Raw genomic sequence first — 23,707 nt, forward strand, 5'->3', positions numbered from 1 at the left:
ATTTCCGACTTGCAGAAATCCAGCCAATGGCAGGGCACATATATTATGAGGAGCACTCATTGTCAGACACACTTTGTCACCATTGGCTAAATTTTGTTGAAAAGCGAAATATATTTCAGCCTGAAATATGGAAATCACATTTTAATTGTATTTTTAAACCTTTAGAGGCCTTTAAAAATAGATTTCTATTTTTTAAAGAACAATTATACAAAAAATATATAATAGAACACACTTTTTTTGGTAATTAAAAAAATAAAATAATGAAAAAAAATGGAAATAAATAAAGAATATACGACATGTCTTTTCCTTGCAGGCAAATGAGGCCGATCTTCCTCTGGCTCCACCTCGGCGAGGGGAGAAGCTTTACATGGTTCCTCAAGGGATCAGGCCTGTGGTGCAGCTGACCGCCATCGAGGTATGAGACATGAAATATCATTTTACCATCATTGGTTATGGTGATGATAAACATGCCTTGCTCCTTCTCTCAGGTCTTGACTTGGGGCTTGAGGAACATGAAGAGCTACCAGCTGGCTACGGTGGCTTCTCCTAACTTGATCGTGGAATGCGGTGGCGAGATCGTTCAAACGGCCGTCATCAAGAACTTCAAGAAGAATCCCAACTTTCCTGGATCTGTACTCCTGCTCAAAGTGGTGCGCACCCATACCTTGTGCTACTTCACATGCTATCTTGAGATCTTTTGGCAATTTGAAGCTCAATCTAGAACCTTTTTTAGGTCCAACTAAATATCAATTCTTGCAATTGTTTAACTGGTCTTAAGATTTTGATCAGGGCTGCGCGGCGGACTAGTGGTTAGACCTCACAGCTAGGAGACCAGGGTTCAATTCCACCCTCGGCCATCTCTGTGTGGAGTTTTCATGTTCTCCCCGTGCATGCATGGGTTTTCTCCGGGTACTCCGGTTTCCTCCCACATTCCAAAAACATGCTAGGTTAATTGGCCACTCCAAATTGTCCATAGGTATGAATGTGAGTGTGAATGGTTGTTTGTTTATATGTGCCCTGTGATTGGCTGGCCACCAGTCCAGGGTGTACCCCGCCTCTCGCCCCAAGACAGCTAAGATAGGCTCCAGCAGTACCTGGAGAAATCGAACGCGGGTCTTGTAGCTGTGTGTCCTGTGCGCTAATCACGCGACGTCCACCGTGCAGCCAATATTAAATGTTATTATTTAATCAATATAATATTCTTCTTTTTTTCTTTTCTTAATTTATTTTAGACATGCATACTATGTTACATTATTCTTTCTCACATATACACTTATCTATATATATATATATACATACACATATACATACACACATATCTACATACATATATATATATACATATATACACATACATGCATACACACAACACCTCATTACTACACATGTCTGAAAAGGAGCAGGAAGAAGCAAAGCTTATTAAATCCTACCCCTTCTCCACGCCATAGCAGTTACCAATTCAATAAGTTTTTTTGTTTTTTTTTCACACATATAATCACAGAATCTTACATAAGACAAACAACAAAAGAAGAGTGGGAACATCGGACACCCCAGCAAAACCCCAGGACATTGCTGAAGCACACCACCAACCCCGCCAGTCAACCCACCTGGCCCCGACCAAATTAATTAAATAGAATTATCAGGGTTGTACGGTGATGGAGTGGTTAGTGTGCACGGGTCACGCAGCTAGGAGACCCGAGTTCAATTCCGCCCTCGGCCATTCCAAAAACATGCTAGGTTAATTGGCGACTCCAAATTGTCCATAGGTATGAATGTGAGTGTGAATGGTTGTTTGTCTATATGTACCCTGTGTTGGCTGGCCACCAGTCCAGGGTGTACCCCGCCTCTCACCCGAAGACAGCTGGGATAGGCTCCAGCACCCCTAGTGAGGATAAGCGGTAGAAAATGAATGAATGAATGAAAAATTTTGATCATGAGCGTATTATGTAATACATTAAATATTTAAAAAATGTGATTTTCCAGCTTCTCCCCAAAGAAGAGACGTACACTCCTCCCATCGTCCTGAAGGTCATCGACCACAGACCCTTTGGAAGGAAGCCGGTGGTGGGTCAGTGCACCATCGACTGCTTGGAAGTGTTCCGATGTGACCCGTATCGAGTTAACAATGAAGTCTGCATGTCTGCCAGAGGTACACACACACACACACACACACACACAAATATGCATCCTCTACACATTTATGGACTCATTCCTCCCCCCCATTGGCTTGTAGTGGCAATGATAGCAGCTGCTCATGGAGATGTTATCATCAACATGGAGGAAAGTCCATCCATCAAAGCTGAGGTGGATCATAAGCACTCACATACTCACGTACACCCAAATGTTCCTTTCTGGTTCCATGTACTAACGATTTTGTTTGACTTCCAAAACTGCAGGTTCAAACTGAGAAGGTGAGTGCCACTCTTCTTTTCTTTAATAATCCACAGTCATACCATACTTGGTTTTAGGCCAGGGGTGGGAAAACTTTTTGACTTATTCTTTCAATTGTGCAGGAAGAGGAAGCAGTGGACTGGTGGAGTAAGTTCTACGCCTCCATCGGATTGCAGGAGAAGTGTGGGCCTTACCTGAAAAAGGGATATGACACATTACAGGTGAGAACATGAGGTCAAGGTCAAATGTGTTTATAATAGCACGTTTCCAACACTTCATATGCCCAAGTGAAGGCGAAGTTACAACAGGCCATTGACATCACAAGCAGGAGAAAAAGGGAGCGTTTGATTTGCTCACCCGCACAGTACGGATATTTTTTTTTGTTCATACTCTTGGACGTATGGCTGGAATTAATTATATTTACATTTTTTCCTTGAGAAAAATTGCCTCTGTTTTTGTATATTTTATTTTTCTTCTGACCTTTTGGAACTAATTCATGGTCATTTTTTGAGAGTCTAGAGTTTAGAGTATGTGTCTCTATATGTCTTTATGTGTCTCTATTTGTCTCTATATGTCTCTATGTGTCTCTATTTGTCTCTATATGTCTCTATGTGTCTCTATATGTCTGTATTTGTCTCTATGTGTCTCTATATGTCTCCATGTGTCCCTATTTGTCTCTATATTCTCTATTTGTCTCTATATGTCTCTATATATGTCTCTATGTGTCTCTATGTGTCTCTATGTGTCTCTATTTGTCTCTATATTCTCTATTTGTTTCTAAGTGTCTCTATATGTCTCCATGTGTCTCGCTATGTCTTGCTGTGTCTCGATGTGTCTCGATGTGTCCCTATGTGTCCCTATTTGTCTCTATGTGTCTCTATGTGTCTCTATTTGTCTCTATATTCTCTATTTGTCTCTATGTGTCTCGCTATGTCTCTATGTGTCTCTGTGTGTCTCTAAGTGTCTGTATATGTCTCCATGTGTCTCTATATGTCTCCATGTGTCTCTATAAGTCTCCATGTGTCTCTATATGTCTGTATATGTCTCGCTGTGTCTCGCTGTGTCTCTATGTGTCTCTATTTGTCTCTATGTGTCTCGCTATGTCTCTATGTGTCTGTAGATGTCTCCATGTGTCTCTAGATGTCTCTATGTGTCTCTATTTGTCTCTATATTCTCTATTTGTCTCTATGTGTCTCGCTATGTCTCTATGTGTCTCTAAGTGTCTCTATATGTATCCATGTGTCTCTATATGTCTCCATGTGTCTCTATATGTCTGTATATGTCTCGCTGTGTCTCGCTGTGTCTCCATGTGTCTCTATTTGTCTCTATGTGTCTCGCTATGTCTCTATTGTCTGTAGATGTCTCCATGTGTCTCTAGATGTCTCTATGTGTCTCTATGTGCCCTGCCATTGGCTGGCCACCAGTCCAGAGTGGAGCCATCACAACGAATCTGTCATTGTCCAAATCCTCCACTGTTGTTGCATCTCCAATGCGACCTTGTGTGACCTTGCATTGTGGCCTCCAGGTGTATGACTGTGAACTAGAACAAGTGGAACAGTTCCATGGCCTCACTGATTTCTGCAGCACTTTCAAACTTCTACGAGGAAAGACAGACGAAGATGAAGACGACCCCTCCGTTGTGGGGGAGTTCAAGGTGAGGATGATGTTGAACCAGCGTTTGCCCGCCCCCTAGTGGACACAATTGCTTGCTTCGGGGAAGGACAAATCAACTAGGGCAGGGGTGGGCAAATATTTTGACTCGTGGGCCGCATTGAGTTAATAAAATTGTCCGGGGAGCCAAAACATATATTTAACACACACACACACACTATTCTATGCTTATAATTTTATCTGTAAAAGTGTTATACTATCAGCCATATATCAGATCGGGGCTCCGCCAAGCACCCAACCCCCAGAAGTCTACGTGCTGAGAGAACACAGGAAGTGAAAGATCATTTTACTAATAAAGGAGCGTATTGACGTTGCACCGGCTAAACAAAAAGTCAGCAATTCAGACCATCCACTATAGTGTGAAATGTTTTCCTTTTTGGTGGCTACAGGGCTCGTTCAAGATCTACCCACTTCCTGATGACCCTGGGGTGCCAGCTCCCCCTCGTCAGTTCCGAGAGCTTCCTGAAAGCGGACCTCAGGAATGTCTGGTGAGAATCTATGTGGTGCGTTGCATTGACCTGCAGCCCAAGGACACAAACGGCATGGTATGTTGTTGTGGATGAAGATACCAACGCAGTGGAAGAGCGTGAAGTCAAAGACATATTTCTTTCCTTTGCCAGTGTGATCCGTACGTGAGGATCACACTCGGGAGGAAAACCGTGGATGACAGGGACAACTACAAACCAAACACTCTCAATCCAGAGTTCGGAAGGTGAGCTCTTGAGCTCCAACAACTTCAACCTTCAGTTGTGACCGTCCGCTAGAAGACTCTTCTAACCTTTGTTTAGGATGTTTGAGCTGTCCTGCTTCCTGCCACAAGACAAGGATCTAAAAATCGCCGTGTACGACTACGATTTACTGAGCCGGGACGAAAAAGTCGGCGAGACCGTCATCGACTTGGAGAACCGGCTGCTGTCCCGCTTCAGGTCCTGCTGCGGCCTGCCGCAGACGTACTGCACGTGAGTTGAGACGATCGCAGTTGTATTACATCAGCATGTTCGCCACAAAGTCAGGAGATCAGGAGATCTGGATTCGAACCTCCGTTTGGGAATCTCGGTGTGGAGTTTGCATGTTCTCCCAGTTTTCTCCGGGTACGCCGGTTTCCTCCCACATTCCAAAAACATCCATGTTGGGAAAATTGGCGGTATGAATGTGAATGGTTGTTTGTCCATATGTGCTCTGTGATTGGCCGGTGACCAGTCCAGGGTAGGCTCCAGCATATCCTAGTCCAGATGTACAGATGCCATCCACTGCAATACAAAGCTGTGTTGTGTTTCCTTGCAGGTCAGGGGTTAATCAATGGAGAGACCAACAGAAACCTTCTCAGATCCTCCAGAATGTGGCCAAAATTCGTGGTGTACCTTCTCCAAGTCTTGACGCCGATGGAAGCTCTCTGTCTTTCGCAGGAAAACGATACAACCTGCAGGAGTTCGGTATTTCGGATTGGCAAACTTGTACCTTGTAAAAGTGCCGTATGGTTTTCTTTCATGGAGCATGTCCATGTGGTCTTCTAGAAGCAAACACCGCCCCCAACTCCCACACCGGTCCAGCTAGAGAGAGACTGGCACTGCATGTCCTCAGAAACCAGGGTCTGGTACCAGAGCACGTGGAGACCAGAACCCTGTGCAGTTCCCACCAGCCCAACTTGTCTCAGGTTCAAGCAGCCCATCTTAATGTTCATCCTTTTCAGTCAATCCCTGACAATCGTGTTTGATGTACACAAAAACAGGGACGGATTCAAATGTGGGTGGACGTTTTCCCCAAGAATCTCGGACTACCGGGTCCTCCGTGTGATGTCACTCCACGGAAAGCCAAGAAGTATGTTATTACTTTGGAGTAAAAGTACAATAACTGCACTTCAAAGGTGGTATCATGATATCTGTGAAATAGATTCTATCTGCGGAGTATCATTTGGAACACAACAGACGTCACTTTGGACGAAACGAGCATCACGGGGGAAAGCATGAGTGATATCTACGTGAAAGGGTACCATACTTCTTCTTACACTACGTCCTTCATGTTTGCATGTTTAACTTACGCTAAGTGTTCCATGTGTGGTAGATGGATGCCAGGGATGGAGGAGGACAAGCAGAAGACCGACGTCCATTACAGATCCCTGGATGGCGATGGAAACTTCAACTGGAGGTTCATCTTTGCCTTTGACTACCTGCCCGCAGAACAGCTGTGCGTGGTCTCCAGGAAAGTGAGTCAACGGCAAACAAAAGACAGACATTATGTAACGCCAAGTATCTCATTGGGGTTGTCTCTTCCAAGGAACACTTCTGGAATCTGGATAAAACGGAGTTCAGGATTCCTCCCAAGATGATCATCCAGATCTGGGACAATGACAAATTCTCCTTGGATGACTACTTGGGTAAAAAATAAGAGTTTCTACTTTATACGTATGTATGGCATGAAAAGTAGGACATTTAAAGTTGGCTTTGAAGTTCAAAATAGCTTTTCCAATAGGAAATAATGTTCCTATTTAATAACCCAATACCCCTAAACCTAACACCGAACCATAACCCCGAACATCCACAACCCCTAAGACCTGACCCTTTACCCTACCACCTAACCATAACTCCTAACACCGAACCTCTAAACCAAACCCTGACTCAAACCATAACCCTTAACCCTAACTCTAACCCTATGACCTAACCACAACCCTTAAGACCTAACCCTTTACCCTACCACCTAACCATAACCCTAACTCAAACCATAACCCCAACACCTGACCCTAACTCTACCCCTATGACCTAACCCCAACCCCTAAGACCTAACCCTTTACCCTACCACCTAATCATAACTTCTAAACCTAACACCTAACTCCTAAACCTAACACCTAACCTCTGAACCTAACCCCTACTCTACCCCTATGACTAAACCCAACCCCTAAGACCTAACCCTTTACCCAACCACCTAACCATAACTCCTAAACCTAACATCAGACCTCTAAACCTAACCCTAACTCTACCCCATGACCTAACCCCAACCCCTAAGACCTAACCCTAACTCTACCCCTATGACCTAAACCCAACCCCTAAGACCTAACCCTAACTCTACGCCTATGACCTAACCCCAACCCCTAAGACCTAACCCTTTACCCTACCACCTAATCATAACTTCTAAACCTAACACCTAACCACTAAACCTAACGCTAACTCTACCCCATAACCTAACCACAACCCATAAGACCTAACTCCTAAACCTAACACCTAACCTCTAAACCTAACCCCTACTCTACCCCTATGACTAAACCCAACCCCTAAGACCTAACCCAGGGGTGGGCAAACTACGGCCCGGGGGCCACATCCGGCCCGCCAAATGTTTCAATATGGCCCGCCTGTTCTTTCCAAAGTATTTTATTTAAACTCAACATACAACCTGGCATTGTGGCTTGGGCCAACTTTTTGATGGTTGAGGTAGCTGCTTTATCAATTTCGTTATTTGATGTGGTCTGTTGTTTACAAAATGCTCCTGGAAAAAGGAACACAAGCACAATAGTAAAAATAATAATAATAATAACAATAATAATGTTGTTGTTAATAATAATATTACTATTATTATATTAATATTGTTGTTAATAATATTAATATAATAATAGTAATAATATTATTATTATTATTAAAAATAATAATAAACAATATTATTGTTATTATTATTATTAATATATAATAATATATTATATAATAATATAAATAATAATTATAATATATTATATTATATAATATAATGATAATAACATTACTATAACTAATAATAATAACAATAGTAATTCTAATAAAAATAATAATAATAACAATAATAATAATACATTTAATTTCTAATATACTTCACATCAAATAAATGATTTCAAAGTTCACATATAGCAGATTGCATGACACTTTTACATGTAAAATATGTGTAAAAATATAGGTGTAAAAATTGACTGTTACGTGTAAAATACTATATACCACCCCCCCCCTTCCCGGCAATTTTGTTAAATCAATGCGGCCCGCGAGTCAAAAAGTTTGCCCACCCCTGACCTAACCCTTTACCCAACCACCTAACCATAACTCCTAAACCTAACATCAGACCTCTAAACCGAACCCTAACTCTACCCATGACCTAAACCCAACCCCTAAGACCTAACCCTAACTCTACGCCTATGACCTAAACCCAACCCCTAAGACCTAACCCTAACTCTACCCCTATTACCTAAACCTAACCCCTAACCCTACCACCTAATCATAACTACTAAACCTAACACCTAACCTCTAAACCTAACCCTAACTCTACCCCATGACCTAACCCCAACCCGTAAGACCTAACCTTAACTCTATCCCTATGACCTAACGCCAACCCCTAAGACCCCTAACCCTTTACCCTACCACCTAATCATACTCCTAAAGCTAACACTAATGTGTGTACTTCATGTCAGAGAAACAAACATATTTCCCGTCCATATGTCAATCACAGGGTCAGTTGAGCTGGACCTCCTCAATCTCATCCCTCCTGCTAAAACCCCCGAAAAGTGCGGCTTGAAAATGTTGCCCGGATTGACTAACTCAGACCCCACCAAGAAATCCCTCCTCAACTCGCTTTTCTCCCAGAAGTCCGTACGGGGCTGGTGGCCGTGCACCATCGAGCAGGACGGGAAGCACGTTCTCGGCGTACGTTTGGGCCCGCTCACAGTCCATTTGTGATGCCCTCCTTGTTCATGTCTTTGTAAAACTCTTCCACAGGGGAAAGTGGAGATGACGCTGGAAATCGTGGACGAGAAGGAGATGGAGGAGAGACCCGCTGGGAAAGGCCGAGAGGAACCCAACATGAATCCCAAACTGGACTCACCCAAGTAGAGAACGCCGTATCTTGACATGATTGCGTGTGGATCACATGATCATTGCCGCCTTTTCTCTCTCTCCACCAGTCGTCCCGACACCTCGTTCTTCTGGTTCACAAGCCCTTGCAAGACCATGAAGTTCATCGTGTGGCGACGCTTCAAATGGATCGTCATTGCAGGGATACTCCTCCTGCTTGTGTTGCTGTTCTTTGGAATACTCTTCTACTCGCTGCCTGTAAGTTTCATCTTTCTTTGTTTATGTCAAAGGTTCCTGAACACACCAAAACATTCATGTATGTTTCATTTCCACCCACAGAATTATATCTCCATGAAGATTGTGAAGCCTTTCTCCTAGGAGACATGCATCAAACAAACATTTGCTGGAATTGTCCCTCAGAGCAATATGAAATTATTTTCACAAATACTGTATGTTTGTATCATTTGCACTATTATGACATGTTTGTTGTCCATTTCAAACGCTCAATCAATCTAATTCTATAAGTTTTAGTCGCTGTGTAAATGATGCCTTCATGTAATTTCTGTTACAATGTGTACAGGTTGTTTTGTGTATTTTCATTAAGCAGTTTGCCTTATTAAAAATGTACACATGAAATACATTCAATTCATCATTACGCTTTGTGAAATAGTAATGATGGAAGTATCAGTAGTTCAGATGTCAGCTCTTTATGCTTCCAAAGTTTATATTCTTAATAAATCAAAATATTGATCCTTTTCATACTTTTCATTTGAGCTAATGTTTGTCTGAAACGTCTCTTGAAAGGATGACCGACTGTAAACGGAGTCACGTGTGAATTAGGAATAAAGTTTTCATTTGTTTAGTAGTTTTTGATCATGGTAATAGTAATGGTTTTATCAGATTACAATTGAATGCATCACATAATCAGTTCACAGTTCCACAAAAGGAGTATCAGTAACTGTTACATTTGTTCACTTCCTGCTTTCCTAATATACGTTTTTTTGTCACGTACCGAAGTATGAGGTGATATGACCATACAATTATATATATTATATACATAAATATAATGTATGTTTTTTCCATCCATCCGCCCATTTATTTTCTATGCTGCTTATTTCATTCGATCGCGGGGGTATGCTGGAGCCAGTTGAAAAGGATCTTCCCAAATGAATACGGTATATATATTTTTGTACTTTTATTGTCAAGATGTAAAGAGTGAATACGGTATATATTTTTTGTAGTTTTATTGTCAAGATGTAAGGAGTGAATACGGTATATATTTTTTGTAGTTTTATTGTCAAGATGTACGGAGTGAGCTGCGTGATTCTCCCTCAGCTTTACTTTCATAACTAATTGCTGGCGTCATCGCTTATAGTCTGCAGTGATTTTTCCCACCGTCACGTTCCTGATCTTTTACGACAAAAAAAATAATTTGCGGCACAGTTGCTATGATACTGGCGTATGAACCCCGCCTCTTCTCCCTATAACAAGATTATGATTGGTCCTCATTCTTCCTGCCGCCAAGCTGCAGCGGCTGTCATAACTACATGTCAATAAAGTAGAAAGCGGACGAAAACAATTTTACTGCAACATTTGGAGTCGTATTCAATATGGCGTTACGGAGTGAATAACTGACTACACAATGCACCAAGGCGACGCGTATCAACCTTCGAGGGACTTGAATGTAAGTTGTATCCTTATATGAACCGCTAGCTTGCGGCGGCTGCTTTGTACTCGTAGTTGACAGCAAACACTTTGATGTTTAGCTTCTGGGTGTGAAATTAGCATTATCATGTGGAGTTGTATTCGCTGTGACGTTGAATTGACACGGCCTGTTATCGACCTATTAGCATCAGAGGCAACACATTCGATAGCTAGCATTTCTTTGAAAGCCATTGTTCGTTCCTTGTTGTAACAAAAACATAAATATTACGTTCTCGGGTGTAATTTTCTTTTCCTTGACGTACTCGTTGTCTGGGTTGTAGTTAAGTGGCTATTCTAAAAGTCCCTCAAAGGTTATGTAGTATTCACATTGTTCACTCCAGCAATACAAAAGCTTCAATTATGTCATTGAGAGTTGGAAGTCATTGTAAAAATGTTGTTTTTTATTCAGCTTTCGTCAACTTGAAATGTCTGACCTCTTAAACATGGATGAAGAAATGAATTCACAGAGGAGGTAAATAAAAAGCACAGTCCAGCAATGCCATTCAAATGACTTAGGCTGACATTTTGGTTTTTTTTGCAGCGTGACTGGTGACAGCCAGGATGAAAGTCAGCTTCTCTGTCCAACCCCTGAGCAAGATGGAGATAGTTTTTTAGGCAGAGACACCGACGACTCTGAGTCTGGGTTTTCCGGTATGAGAAGTAGTCCGGCTCCGACGCATTGTTCTAATGGACAGAAATCTAAAAGACCCACTTCCCCTGGGCCTCACCCTGTGAAAACAACCTGCGTTGCTGTACACTCCCACAATCCCACCTGCTGCCTCAGTCCGAAGAAGGCCCCGGGTCCCTCCAACGACGTGGAGATGCAAAGTCCAGACAGCCCTGGCGCTAAAATGCCACTCGTCACCAACTCTGCAGACGGCCACGGAGATGCCACCAATGCCGGCGTGGATGAGTGTGGCTTTGCAGACGCTCAGGGAGACAGATCTGATGCTGGAAGTTTGGCCAACAAGAGAGCGCCGCGTGTTTCCATGGGAACTGGGGATGCCATCACCGCAGACTGTAGTGAAGCATCAGAAATGAGTCAGGACTTCATGCAGTCCGCATCTGAAGGGTATGTGCACTTTTTTTCTTTCTCACTCATTAATTCATCCTGGCTGCACGGTGAAAGTGCAGGCCATAGTTCGATTCCACCCTCGGCCATCTCTGTGTGGAGTTTGCATGTTCTCCCCGTGAATGCGAGCGTTTTCTCCGGGTACTCCGGTTTCCGCCCACATTCCAAAAACATGCTAGGTTCATAATTGGCCACTCCAAATTGTCCATAGGTATGAATGTGAGTGTGAATGGTTGTCTATATGTGCCCTGTGATTGGCTGGCCACCAGTCCAGGGTGGACCCCGCCTCTCGCCCGAAGACAGCTGGGATAGGCTCCAGCACCCCCGAGACCCTAGTGAGGAAAAGCGGTAGAAAATGAATGAATGAATACTAAATTTGGCTGCATGGTGGTCTAGTGGTTAGCGCGCAGACCTCACAGCTAGGAGACCCGAGTTCAATCCCACCCTTAGAGATCTCTGTGTGGAGTTTGCATGTTCTCCTTGTGCATGCGTTTTTGTTTTTTGTTTTTTTGGGTACTTTGGTTTCCTCCCACTTTCCAAAAACATGCTAGGTTTAGTTGGCGACTCCAAATTGTCCATAGGTATGAATGTGAGTGTGAATGGTTGTTTGTCTATATGTGCCCTGTGATTGGCTGGCCACCAGTCCAGGGTGTACCCCGCCTCTCGCCCGAAGACAGCTGGGATAGGCTCCAGTGCGCCCATAACCCTCGTGAGGATAAGCGGTAGAAAATGAATGAATGAATGAATGAATGAATTCATCCTCATGACCTCCTGTTTCTGCTTGTCTTCCATAGCAGTGTTTCACCCCCGACACGTGAGATGAGGAGAGCATGGCTTGGAACGCCCATAGATGAGCTGAACAGGATGCCCCAGTGTGCCCCACCTCTGTCTCACCTGAAAGCACTGCCGAACCACACTGTCACAGTCAGGGTGAGCTGAATATTTCTTTTCAGACAGGCTCAAACAAATAAATTACAACAGACAGTTTTGCCGGGAAGCATAATTCCAAGGAAATCCTGCTGGAATAGATGCAGATTCTGAAAGATCTGGAAAGCTTTCTGTGCTGGTTATTGTGTTTAGCTGCTCTATTGGAGTCCACAACTCAATACAAAGGGTTGAAAAATGAGCATAATAGGTCTCCTTTAAATTTCTTAATTTTTCTAGCAATATCATTGATTATTTTTTCTCATGCAGTGTAGGCGACATATTTCGGTCTTAAACCTGGATTGTGTGGAACTGAATCTAATAATGCAAATCACTTTTATTGCAAATGTTGATTCAAAATCAGAGGTCAATGTCAACATCAGGCTAGCAATTTGTTCCTGCTGTGTAACTAACTGTGACCCTTGAATGCATCATGTGTTGTTTTCCAATGTTACAGACAGATCTACTCAGGGAGGGAGACGTGCCCGTCCCCTACCCCGGCAAGTTCAAAGACGCGTGGGACGATGTTTCTGTGAAGATGCCTTGCTCGGAGAAGAATCTGTTTCCAATGGAGGCCGAGGTCTGCTGGTTTGCTCCGCCACAAAATCCCATCCAGACACAAAGAGAGAGGCTGCATGAGTTCTTTCTTCCATGTAGGACGGAGGTGGCGTCCAGAGTCGCTGGGAGTTGATCCACTCTGCCTTGCAAGGAGGGTTCAAAAGTTCCCTGGATGTGAGGGTAAGACATTTGATTTGTCTGTGTGGATTTGTGGAGATCATCTGGCCCCGGTTTGGCAGAAAATACGTCCCATTAATGGACCTTAAATACAAATCATCCATTTTGGCTTTCTTAACGATGTCCAGTATCGTCTAGAACTTTAGTGCCGATAGCAACCGACAGCTCTTCTCGCAAACTAATAGACACTTGGTATCTGATATCGTTGAGCACTTGATTACGCATACTAATATCAACCGATGGCGATATCTGCAGCAGCTCCTCTGTCAAACTAATGTCCTTGGATATATTTGGTATTTGCTTCTTTACTGATTTCGTCTAGCATGATATTGATATCGATCGATATTGTGAACGGCTCTTGTCTGAAACGAATGTCGGGAGCGGTATTCAACATTGGTTTTCTCTTACGATACGATATCCGGTATCGTCCAGCATCACATTCACTGGGGGCCTAAGCTTTGTCAACCGATGCTATCACTCCCGATACCGGCTGCACGTCTCCACAATCTGAAGTTTAGATTATTATCGATACAGTATTTTTTTTAATCGAATAATCGAAATCAATAGCTCCTCACACCGGTTTGTCGTTCACATATCAAGCCATACCGATATCGCTCAAGCTAATGGTATGCAAGATGCTTAACGTCATCCAGCACGTCATTAGCAATATCAACCGATATCAATATCGGCAGCAGCTCTTCTCTCAAACCAATGTCTTGAGAGATATTATGACTTTCTTCCCGCTATTCGATATCATCCAGCACAATTACTGATATCAATTGATAAACGATATCGGCAGTAACTTTTCTCTCAAACTAATACTTGTGAGAGAGGCTCAGTATTGGCTTTGGTATCGATGTCCATCTCTTCATAACTGACTCCGATACTGATGCCTGATATTGGCTTTCTTAATATAAGATATCATCCACCCGATACCAACGTCATTCAGTACCAATATTGGCAGCAGCTCTTCTCAATCGCTGATGTCATGACGTACGCTACGTTATATTGGCTTATGGACTGATCTCTGATATCAGCCAGCAGTGATATAAATGACATTTTTAAAGTTTTTCACGTTTTCACACTTTCTTTTTTTACTTCTACTAAATTATTGACATGAAAATGTCCACAAGGTGGCAGTGTTTGCAACAACATCAGCCACACTGTGACTCTGTGCCTCAGCTCCTCTCCTGTAGTGGTCTTTAATTGTACTGGGTGATTGAAAGGTAAATCCCTGTTTTGAAGTACTTGCCTTTTATTTCTAAGCTACAGTTCTTACAGGAAATGAATAGACGTGTATAGCATGGAATTGTATTTCAAATTGAATATAGGCGACAGCATTTCACCGTCAGCTGGGATCAGAGACCGGGATCACCCGCTTTCTGAAGGATGGAAACCATAATTTTGCGTATTAATTTCAAATACTATCTGAAAACAAAACAAGAGCAGAAATGTAATTCCCACAAGAAAAATAAAAAAATATATAACAATAATAGGACAAAATAATAAGTACTTTAATATAGGGAGTTACTTTTCAATCACCCGGTAGATATTCCATTCCATATGGCGTTTATAGTACACTAGTATGACTTCTCTCTCCTCAGGATGCTATATTGAGGTACAACACGGCACACGCAAAGAAGTGGGACTTCACTGCACTCAACCTTCTTTGCACCGAGGTAAGCTGCAACTTGCAAGCCAGTTATCACTGATTCTTCATATATTCTGAATTTTTAGCATTTTTTTTTTCTTTAATTTTTTTGTGTCTATTATTTGTAGCGTTATAGTTTATGGCCTTTTTTATATGGAGTTACTGCAACTTATTCTAATTGCTCCGTTATCATTTGACAGCACTTGAAGTGTTTTAGCTTCCGAATGTGGATATTTTCAACTCAGACCTAAATATAAACCAACCTAAACGGTCTTTTATTTCCGCCCCTTTCACTAATGTCTCTGCGGAAGGCGGGGCTTGGGAGATCGATGTGGCGCGTGAGACGTTTTATAGCTTCATCCAATTTAATTAAAAGTATCCATCCCTCGTCTGTAAAGATGCTAAGTAAGGCCATCAAGTAGAAGGAAGTTGCCCTTCCTGTGACCTTCCCGTTCCAATCCTGTCCTTTCCTTTTTTTTTTTTTTTAATCCTTTCTGCTGCTAAGTTGTATTATAAAGTGTTCGTAAAGGTCGAGTTTAAACTTATTAGTGCTATAAACAGCATTTTTTTTTTTTGCTTGCATTAATTTATTTCTGCTGAGCTCTTGTTGACTTTTGTCAGTTCTGCATTGAAATAATGGAAATAATCAGTTCTGCTGTCAAACTGTTGCCAAGGTAATCCTTTTATGACGGATGCAGGTGATGTTTTACCTGCAAAAAACAAAATGACATCTTTTTTTTAAAACATAAAATATTAATAAAATAATAAAAACTAGTAAGTACTAGTAACTAGTATTTTTAACATATTTCTCATAGTTTTTTGGGTAAATTGAAAAATTTTAAACACATCTTACTGGTAAAAGTAATCAGCAGTAGAAAAAAGGCGTTCCAGAGCCAGATTCAACTTCCTGGTTGCTGCGGAGCATGTGTTTCAATGAGAGAAACACACGTTTTTTGGGGGGCTTAAAACTGCACTAAACAGGATCTCTTCTATGGTGGGGTTGTCTCATCACCTCTTTGTGCCTCTTACGCAAACAAACGTAAAATATGTTTGTAAGATTTTAAGTTGGAAAAAAATGGCCTCTTACTAGCCATAGCATATGATAGCCATAGCAGCTGAAATGCACACCAGACATGGGCTTGAGAGCTCTTCAAGTTTATTTCGCCAGACCGTGCAACCGCATTTCCGCCAGCACACACAACAGGCCTCTCCCAAACAATTCACCCAGCCCCCTTTTACCCGTGAAGGGCCAACCATAGTTCCCAATGAGAGGGTGAGGCAATACGTCTAAAAGGTACCCTATTTACATTTATATCACCCTTCTTTTAGGTTACAAAAGTCTTCCAATAGTCCCACACTGAAGTTTCACTTCCTGTATACATTTAAGCACTCAATTACACATAACAACTTTTACCGAACTACCACCCAGTTAATCCCCCTCTCCTCCAGGTGACACTTGGGAGAGTCCAATTAAGGCGATCAGCCTCTGGCCTGCACTCACATGTGGGCGCGCCTCCATGTTTGTGCCCCGACCAATCACCTCAAAGAAAAGGAGAAACTGATGAGAAATTAGGAACAAAACCATTCATTCATTCATTCATTTTCTACCGCTTTTTCCTCACAAGGGTCGCGGGGGTGCTGGAGCCTATCCCAGCTGTCTTCAGGCGAGAGGCGGGGTACACCCCGGACTGGTTGCCAGCCAATCACAGGGAACAAAACCAATGACTTCTAAATGAAAAACTAAAGTGGCAATCAAACAGCTTAAATGGCAACCAAATATAATCAAAGTAGTAACCAGAATATATGTAAATAACAAAAGCCAACTATATACACAAATAGAAACATGACAATGTGTAGGTGGGGCATACACCTGATCAGTGAGGGAGGATTGGCAGCTCCCTCACAATGTTCAAATCCGTCTTTGGGAAAACTGGAAAACGAGTTAAATCTCCCAAAAGCATGGGAGGGTAAATAGGTGTGAAACCAACTCATTGATCATCTTTGCAGTTTGTCTTAGGACCGGAGCATTTTACGGCATCCACCAGCGTTGATACCACTTTCCATCTTATCATATTCCAGTGGATGAAATCATCCAATGCAAACACCGCTCTGGATAATTCCATAAACTATACATGCCTGCCTCGGGTCCCCTGATTGACGCTCCTCTCACTGAGGGGGTGGGAGGGCAGGAGGAAAATAAAAAAAAAAAGAATTACACAAATTGGGACGTGTCTGTAAATTGTCAGTCCTTCCCTTTTGCCAAATGAAACTGTCACAGCATCACTTTCTGATAAACGCTGCGTGGAAGCCATCCAGGGATGACTACTGCTCAGGCCCCCGAGGGAGTACGCAAACCTTTTGTGCTTTGTCGAGCATTTCCTTTCCGGATTGTACACCTGTAGTTCATTTATTTGTGTATTTAATCAAGAGTTGCACAGACACGGTCAGAACTAGGGATGTAACTCTTTTTTTTTTTTAGGTAGACGACTCAATACGCGTTTAGATAATGTACGATTAAAGAACGCTACATCGTGATTTAGTGCAGTGTATAAACGATACACTTCCATTTTTTTCATATAGACATTCATCTTGCATTATTGCTATTGCTTATATCTATCTCTATCTATATCTCTCTCTCTATCTATCTATCATCTATCTCTCTATCGCTCTCTCTATCTATCTCTCTCTATCTATCTCTCTCTCTCTATCTATCTATCTATCTCTATCTATCTCTATCGATCTCTCTCTATCGATCTCTCTCTATCGAGCTCTCTCTCTCTAGCTCTCTATATCTCTCTATATCTCTATAGGTCTCTATCTCTCTATATCTCTCTCTCTCTATCTAGCTCTCTCTCTATCTAGCTCTCTCGCTCTGTCTCGCTCTATCTCACTCGCTCTATCACTCTATCTCTATCTCTATCTCTATCTCTTGCTCTATCTCTATCTCTATCTCTCGCTCTATCTCTCGCTTTATTTCTCTCTCGCTCTATCTCTATCTCTCGCTCGCTCTCTCTCGCTCTGTCTCGCTCTATCTCTCGCTTTATCTCTCTCTCGCTCTATCTCTATCTCTCGCTCGCTCTCTCTCGCTCTGTCTCGCTCTATCTCACTCGCTCTATCTCACTCGCTCTATCTCACTCGCTCTATCTCACTCGCTCTATCTCACTCGCTCTATCTCACTCGCTCTATCTCACTCGCTCTATCTCACTCGCTCTATCTCACTCACTCTATCTCACTCGCTCTCACTCGCTCTCTCTATCTCTGGCTCTATCTCTGGCTCTATCTCTGGCTCTATCTCTGGCTCTGGCTCTGGCTCTGGCTCTGGCTCTGGCTCTATCTCTGGCTCTATCTCTGGCTCTATCTCTGGCTCTATCTCTGGCTCTGGCTCTGGCTCTGGCTCTGGCTCTATCTCTGGCTTTATCTCCATCGCTCTCTATCTATCTCTCGCTCTCTCGCTCTCTCTCTATCTCTCGCTCTCTATCTCTCTCTCTATCGCTCTCTATCGCTCTCTATCTATCTCTTTGCTTATATCCACAAGCACCAGGGTCAATGATAACAAAAAAGTAACATAATTAGTAAAATAACTACATCAAATACATCTACATCTGTGATTGGCTGCCGACCAGTCCAGGGTCTACACCGCCTCTCGCCCAAAAACAGCCTGGATAGGTTGCATAACAATAAGGAATGCATAACAATTAGGGCGTAGAGCAGAAGGAGCCATGTAGTGGCCCTGCAAGGTGCACTGTACTTGGACACATGCTCCGAGCAGCCGGTGAATGTTTAGCAATTTTCAAATGCCTTGGCCGTAACGTTTCAGGTGATAAGATTTTTGTGTGCTCTGTGTGTTTTTTTTGTTTGTTTTTTTTACCCTCATTACGGAACATTTGGAATAGCTAGCATGCAAAATGTCTTCCTTTTTATTTATTTTTTTAGTAGGATTTCTTTTATATAAATAGAATAGTTTCATAGTTAGAGCATCAAAACCTGTATGCGACCTTCTAAATACATTTTAAAATTATTAGAGAGCTCTAGACATGAAATAACACCCCTATAGTCACTTACTCTTGTATTATATAATATAGTGGACATAATAATACAAAATAAGACTTCCTAGACATAAATAAGAGGATTAAGTCCGAGTTAATGGACTACACTGCTGATGGGGATGACTACATATCCGAACGATATCAAATCGAATCAAAAGCGCCACCTGCTGTTGTGTGTGGTACTGCAAGACAGAAAGATTAGTGCCAAAAGTCACCTTATGGTCATAACATTGTGACAAAAGTCATGTGACACTTTTTCATGATTGTAGAATTTTTTTCATTTTTTTTTGTCCCATATTGTTGATCTAAATGCCCTTATATGCTAAACATATTTTAAACATATTTTTGACACGCCGTTAATGTCACAAGCAGGGGAAAAAGACAGCGCTTGATTTGCTCACCCACACAGTACGGCTAATGTTGCCTCATTGGAGCTAGCTTGTCAAACAGGATACTCTGTCGCATCAGCAACCCAAGTTTGAACATTCCGAAAGTGGCCATTCCCCACAGCACTGCCATCTATCTAATTAGTAATATCTATCTAATTAGTAATGTATCCTACACTTGTGCAAAGATATCATATTTCTACCTTATTCGTCCCACGGGGGGGTTTATGATGCCTATCAGCTCATTACTTGTGACAGCGTTTAGTCAGACCGGCTCCCTGCCCGCTGCCGTATATAAAAGCTCCCCGGCCAAATTGCAGCGCAAAGACCCCTGCCACTCTCTGCACATGTTGGTCATTTGCATTTTGCTCCAGAAGGTCCATTTAATCAGCTTACCTTGATGGAATAAGACCCCGTGATTGATGACGCCGACATTTGAAGCCAATACACATAAATGATTGTGTTGTAAATCTTGGGATGTCCTGTATGATGGAGGAAGTGTGTTTATTTTGGAGGGGGGGGGATTGCTGAGGCAAGCTTGAAGCTGAAGTTATATGTGGCTGCTTTTAATGTGGTGGATTTGTGTGTGTGTGTTTTTTTTAAAGTGGTTTCCACTTTAAGGTAATAGCGATTCAGACTCAGCTTCATAAATGAGGTGTTAAACGTAAGTTCAGCTCCAATCCATAGATCCTCCCGAGCAAGCTTTATACTTCCTTGTGTGTGTGAGACTTGACGTCTTATCGCTCAGCTTTCTTATTTCTTGATATGAGTAACAACAATACACCTGTTGTCAGGACTGCTATTGATTTTTTTCCACCTTCATATTGGCTACCTGTTATTAGCTTCTTACCCTGGACTGTGGTTCATACTTTTGCCAGTGGAATTGATTTTGTTCCATGCATCCTTTTTCTATGCCGCTTATCCTTACTATGGTTGCGGGTATGCTGGAGCCTATCCCAGCTGTCTTTAGGTCGCCAGCCAATCACAGGGCACATATAGACAAACAACCATTCACACTCACATTCATACCTATGGACAATTAACATTCATTCATTCATTTATTTTCTACTGCTATTCCTCACGAGGGTCGCGGGGGAGTGCTGGAGCCTATCCCAGCTGTCTTCAGGCGAGAGGCGGGGTACAACCTGGACTGGTCGCCAGCCAATCACATATAGACAAACAACCATTCACACTATGGACAATTTGGAGTCGCCAATTAACCTAGCATGTTTTTGGAATGTGGGAGGAAAACCCACGCATGCACGGGGAGAACATGCAAACTCCACACAGAGATGCCCGAGGGTATAATTGAACCATGGTCTCCTAGCTGTGAGGTCTGTGCGCTAACCACTCGACCGCCGTGCCGCCCTGGACAATTAACAGTTAATGCCAATTAACCTAGCATGTTTTAGGGAGAAAGCCGTAGAAAACGCACACACAGGAAGAAACACGTTTTTTTCCTGCTGTTTTTTAGTTGTAAACTGATATTTTCCTGAAACTTACCAACATTCTACTGCTGATTACTAAGGAACAGAAAAAGGCAGAAACACACCAAATCATGTAAAATGTCCGCTCGTGAAAAATGTCTGGGGTTGAATGTGTTTTTCTTGGCACATGGCATATTCAACAAATAAAAGGAGAGGTACAGAAACATTTTTTATATTTGTATGTACGGTATATACATATATAGTGGCTTTGAATACCTTGGCCTACATTGGTCTGATTATCAAATTAGCAACAGTGATAGGAAGTATCAAAGTGGCCCTCTGAATTCTTCACATGGAAGCGTTCTTGTTCTGCAGTGTCTGGAGCATTGTGAGGTTCAACACCTGTACGAGGTGGTGCTGCCTTCCATGGTCAAGCTGGCGCTCAGTGCTCCTCGCCTCTGCACCATGGTAAGTATTGTAGCTTTCTACTATGAAGATTAGGATGATTTACTACACCGGTGATAGTAGGAAGAAGCAACGCCATTGATAGTGAGTAGGCAACCTTTTGCTTTGGTTTATTTAGAGCAGATGGAAATTTAATTTCTTATTTAAATTTAAAAATGTAATCGTTAATCTTGATTCCTGTGAGAAAAGTTCCAGTAAATTTGACTTGGTAATTTCAAATTTTTTTTGCAATGTCTTCCATACCCTTATTGGTTTGTATGCTGTCTCGTTTATGTCAATTATCCTGAAGCGTTTTCTATGTTAAGTGTTTTGTCATTGGAATAGCCTTTATTGTCATTATACAAGCGGTACAACGCTCCTTTCAGTGCAGTAGTCAAGTTTAAAAAAATTAAAAAAAATAAAAAAGTATATAAAAGTAGAGTAAAAAAGACAATTTAACAAGATATATACAAGATATCCAAAATATACATATAGTATTGCACAGGAGCATATGCAGGAGCAGACATTGCATACATACATAAGTTTTATGTATTGTGTGTTTTATGGTAATATTTTGTATACACTATAGAACTGTAAAAAGTTCAATTAAAAGTAATTCCCTCTGTATATCTTTTTAAAATAGGATTTTATATATACTGTATATATTTTATTTATATTGTATTTATTTTGTTGTTTTTGACAATTTTGTTAAAATACACACTGCTAATGGCACAGATTAAACAATGTTATTATTATATATATTATATATTATAACACAGACTCTACTTCGGTCCAGCATTGCTTCATTTGGTCAAATAGAAGTGCTTCTGCTTCACTTCCACATTGAGTTAAGCCCATGCATGTCACGTATATTTTTAAATGTAATATCATTTGGAGACAAAGCACGGCTGGAAAATCTCATCTCAGGAAAAGCAAGAATTCCAGGTCCAAATGTCATCATTTTGGTTGGCTTCTCTTGGTATTGCAGGAGTCAGCCTGCAGCCAGATGTTGAGCCGGGTTGTTATTAGAGCTGGTATTGATCTGCTAACTGGGCAGCCTTGGGAGCCTCTTTAGCTCTAATCACAGATGATAGATGAGACCTTGTGTCCGACTGAGCCAACATGGAAGAGCGCAAAGAAACAAGAAGCATAATTACTTCAGCCCATTTACTTAATGGAACCCTTCTTGTGTCTCCTGTTGACTGCTAAACTAATCATCTGGCCTCGTTAGCCCTCCGACCCACGCTGTCACACTCGTGTATGTATCTTCAGTGTCTCATCAATGTCGGTTCTTGTATCGTGGTCTCTTCCCAGCCAATCCCGCTGCTGAAGTCACGGTTGAACCATTCCCTGACCATGTCTCAGGAGCAAATTGCCTGTCTTCTGGCCAACGCCTTCTTCTGCACATTCCCCAGACGCAACTCCCGCAAGTCAGAGTACTGCAACTATCCTGAGATCAACTTCTACAGGTAAAGGAGAAGGGACTGATCTGTAGGTGCCCTTTGTACAGTAGTAGGTACAGTAAGTACGTAGTACCCAGGCTTATGGTCTTCAGAAGAGTAGATCTGCATATTCAAATCTGTCGATAGACCAAGTAACATAGGGCTCTGAGTTCCATAAGGGGGCACTACTGCCTTTAAAAAAAAACAAAAAAAAACAACCCTCACAGATGCATTGGGGGAAATAAGTATTTGATCCCTTGCTGATTTTGCAGGTTTGCCCACTTACAAAGTATTCATTCATTCATTTTCTACCGCTTTTGGGGTGGGGAAAGACAAAATAAGAAGTCAAAAAGTTACCACTTCCACACAAAATAGGAGGAGAACTCATTCATTTTCTACCGCTTATCCTCACAAGGGTCACCTCGGTGCTGGAGCCTATCCCAGCTGTCTTTGGGCGGGAGGCGGAGTACACCCTGGACTGGTCGCCAGCCAATCACAGGGCACATATAGACAAACAACCATTCACACTCACATTCATACCTACGGACAATTTGGAGTGGCCAATTAACCTAGCATGTTTTTGGAATGTGGGAGGAAAACGTACGCATGCACGGGGAGCAAACTCCAACAAGCAAACGCCACACAGAGATGGCCGAGGGTGGAATTGAACCCTGGTCTCCAAGCTGTGAGGTTTGCGCGCTAACCACTCGACCGCCGTGCCACTCGACCGCCGTGCCGCCCACAAAAAATTCAACTATGTATAATTTTAATCATATGTACATTGTCACAGTGAGAGACGGAATCCCAAACGAAATTCCACAAAATCACTTGAATATGAATTTATAAAAATGTCAAATAATTAAACATTGTAATTAAATTAGTCACGGTTAATCACTATTGGCCCTTACGTGTGACAGTCAAGTGACGAAACAGTCACTCTTTCCATGGCAGGAGCCAATCACAAGCTATAAGTGAACTCTTAGAACACTATACCCATCTTATTACAACTTTAACA

The 23,707-nt window shown here is 42.1% G+C and overlaps 2 protein-coding genes across 8 annotated transcripts in view; both read left to right on the top strand.

Moving 5' to 3' along the window:
* myofl (myoferlin like) overlaps positions 1-9,618 on the top strand; it is a 61,342-nt gene extending 51,724 nt beyond the window's left edge. For 5 of the 6 annotated variants that reach the window (XM_058064867.1, XM_058064866.1, XM_058064869.1 and 2 more), the window contains 20 exons: positions 314-415; positions 489-650; positions 1,984-2,149; positions 2,234-2,304; positions 2,397-2,411; positions 2,514-2,612; positions 3,917-4,045; positions 4,452-4,607; positions 4,683-4,774; positions 4,851-5,021; positions 5,347-5,495; positions 5,577-5,716; positions 5,792-5,880; positions 5,953-6,048; positions 6,124-6,265; positions 6,337-6,436; positions 8,521-8,714; positions 8,787-8,896; positions 8,972-9,119; positions 9,201-9,618. In XM_058064867.1, the coding sequence (XP_057920850.1) occupies positions 314-415; positions 489-650; positions 1,984-2,149; positions 2,234-2,304; positions 2,397-2,411; positions 2,514-2,612; positions 3,917-4,045; positions 4,452-4,607; positions 4,683-4,774; positions 4,851-5,021; positions 5,347-5,495; positions 5,577-5,716; positions 5,792-5,880; positions 5,953-6,048; positions 6,124-6,265; positions 6,337-6,436; positions 8,521-8,714; positions 8,787-8,896; positions 8,972-9,119; positions 9,201-9,239 (2,370 nt within the window). In that variant the 3' untranslated portion in view covers positions 9,240-9,618. The remainder of the gene's footprint in view (positions 1-313; positions 416-488; positions 651-1,983; positions 2,150-2,233; positions 2,305-2,396; positions 2,412-2,513; positions 2,613-3,916; positions 4,046-4,451; positions 4,608-4,682; positions 4,775-4,850; positions 5,022-5,346; positions 5,496-5,576; positions 5,717-5,791; positions 5,881-5,952; positions 6,049-6,123; positions 6,266-6,336; positions 6,437-8,520; positions 8,715-8,786; positions 8,897-8,971; positions 9,120-9,200) is intronic. The other variant, XM_058064870.1, reaches the window with a different exon arrangement.
* Positions 9,619-10,394: 776 nt separating this feature from the next.
* Positions 10,395-23,707, top strand: part of parga (poly (ADP-ribose) glycohydrolase a) — a 32,484-nt gene continuing 19,171 nt past the window's right edge. Inside the window, exons 1-9 of one of the 2 annotated variants that reach the window (XM_058064873.1) lie at positions 10,395-10,545; positions 10,975-11,037; positions 11,107-11,637; positions 12,432-12,567; positions 13,019-13,141; positions 13,219-13,299; positions 14,901-14,975; positions 21,182-21,274; positions 22,565-22,719. In XM_058064873.1, the coding sequence (XP_057920856.1) occupies positions 10,991-11,037; positions 11,107-11,637; positions 12,432-12,567; positions 13,019-13,141; positions 13,219-13,299; positions 14,901-14,975; positions 21,182-21,274; positions 22,565-22,719 (1,241 nt within the window). In that variant the 5' untranslated portion in view covers positions 10,395-10,545; positions 10,975-10,990. The remainder of the gene's footprint in view (positions 10,546-10,974; positions 11,038-11,106; positions 11,638-12,431; positions 12,568-13,018; positions 13,142-13,218; positions 13,300-14,900; positions 14,976-21,181; positions 21,275-22,564; positions 22,720-23,707) is intronic. The other variant, XM_058064874.1, reaches the window with a different exon arrangement.

Source organism: Doryrhamphus excisus, chromosome 2 (genome assembly GCF_030265055.1).
Source record: "Doryrhamphus excisus isolate RoL2022-K1 chromosome 2, RoL_Dexc_1.0, whole genome shotgun sequence".
NCBI lineage: Eukaryota > Metazoa > Chordata > Actinopteri > Syngnathiformes > Syngnathidae > Doryrhamphus > Doryrhamphus excisus.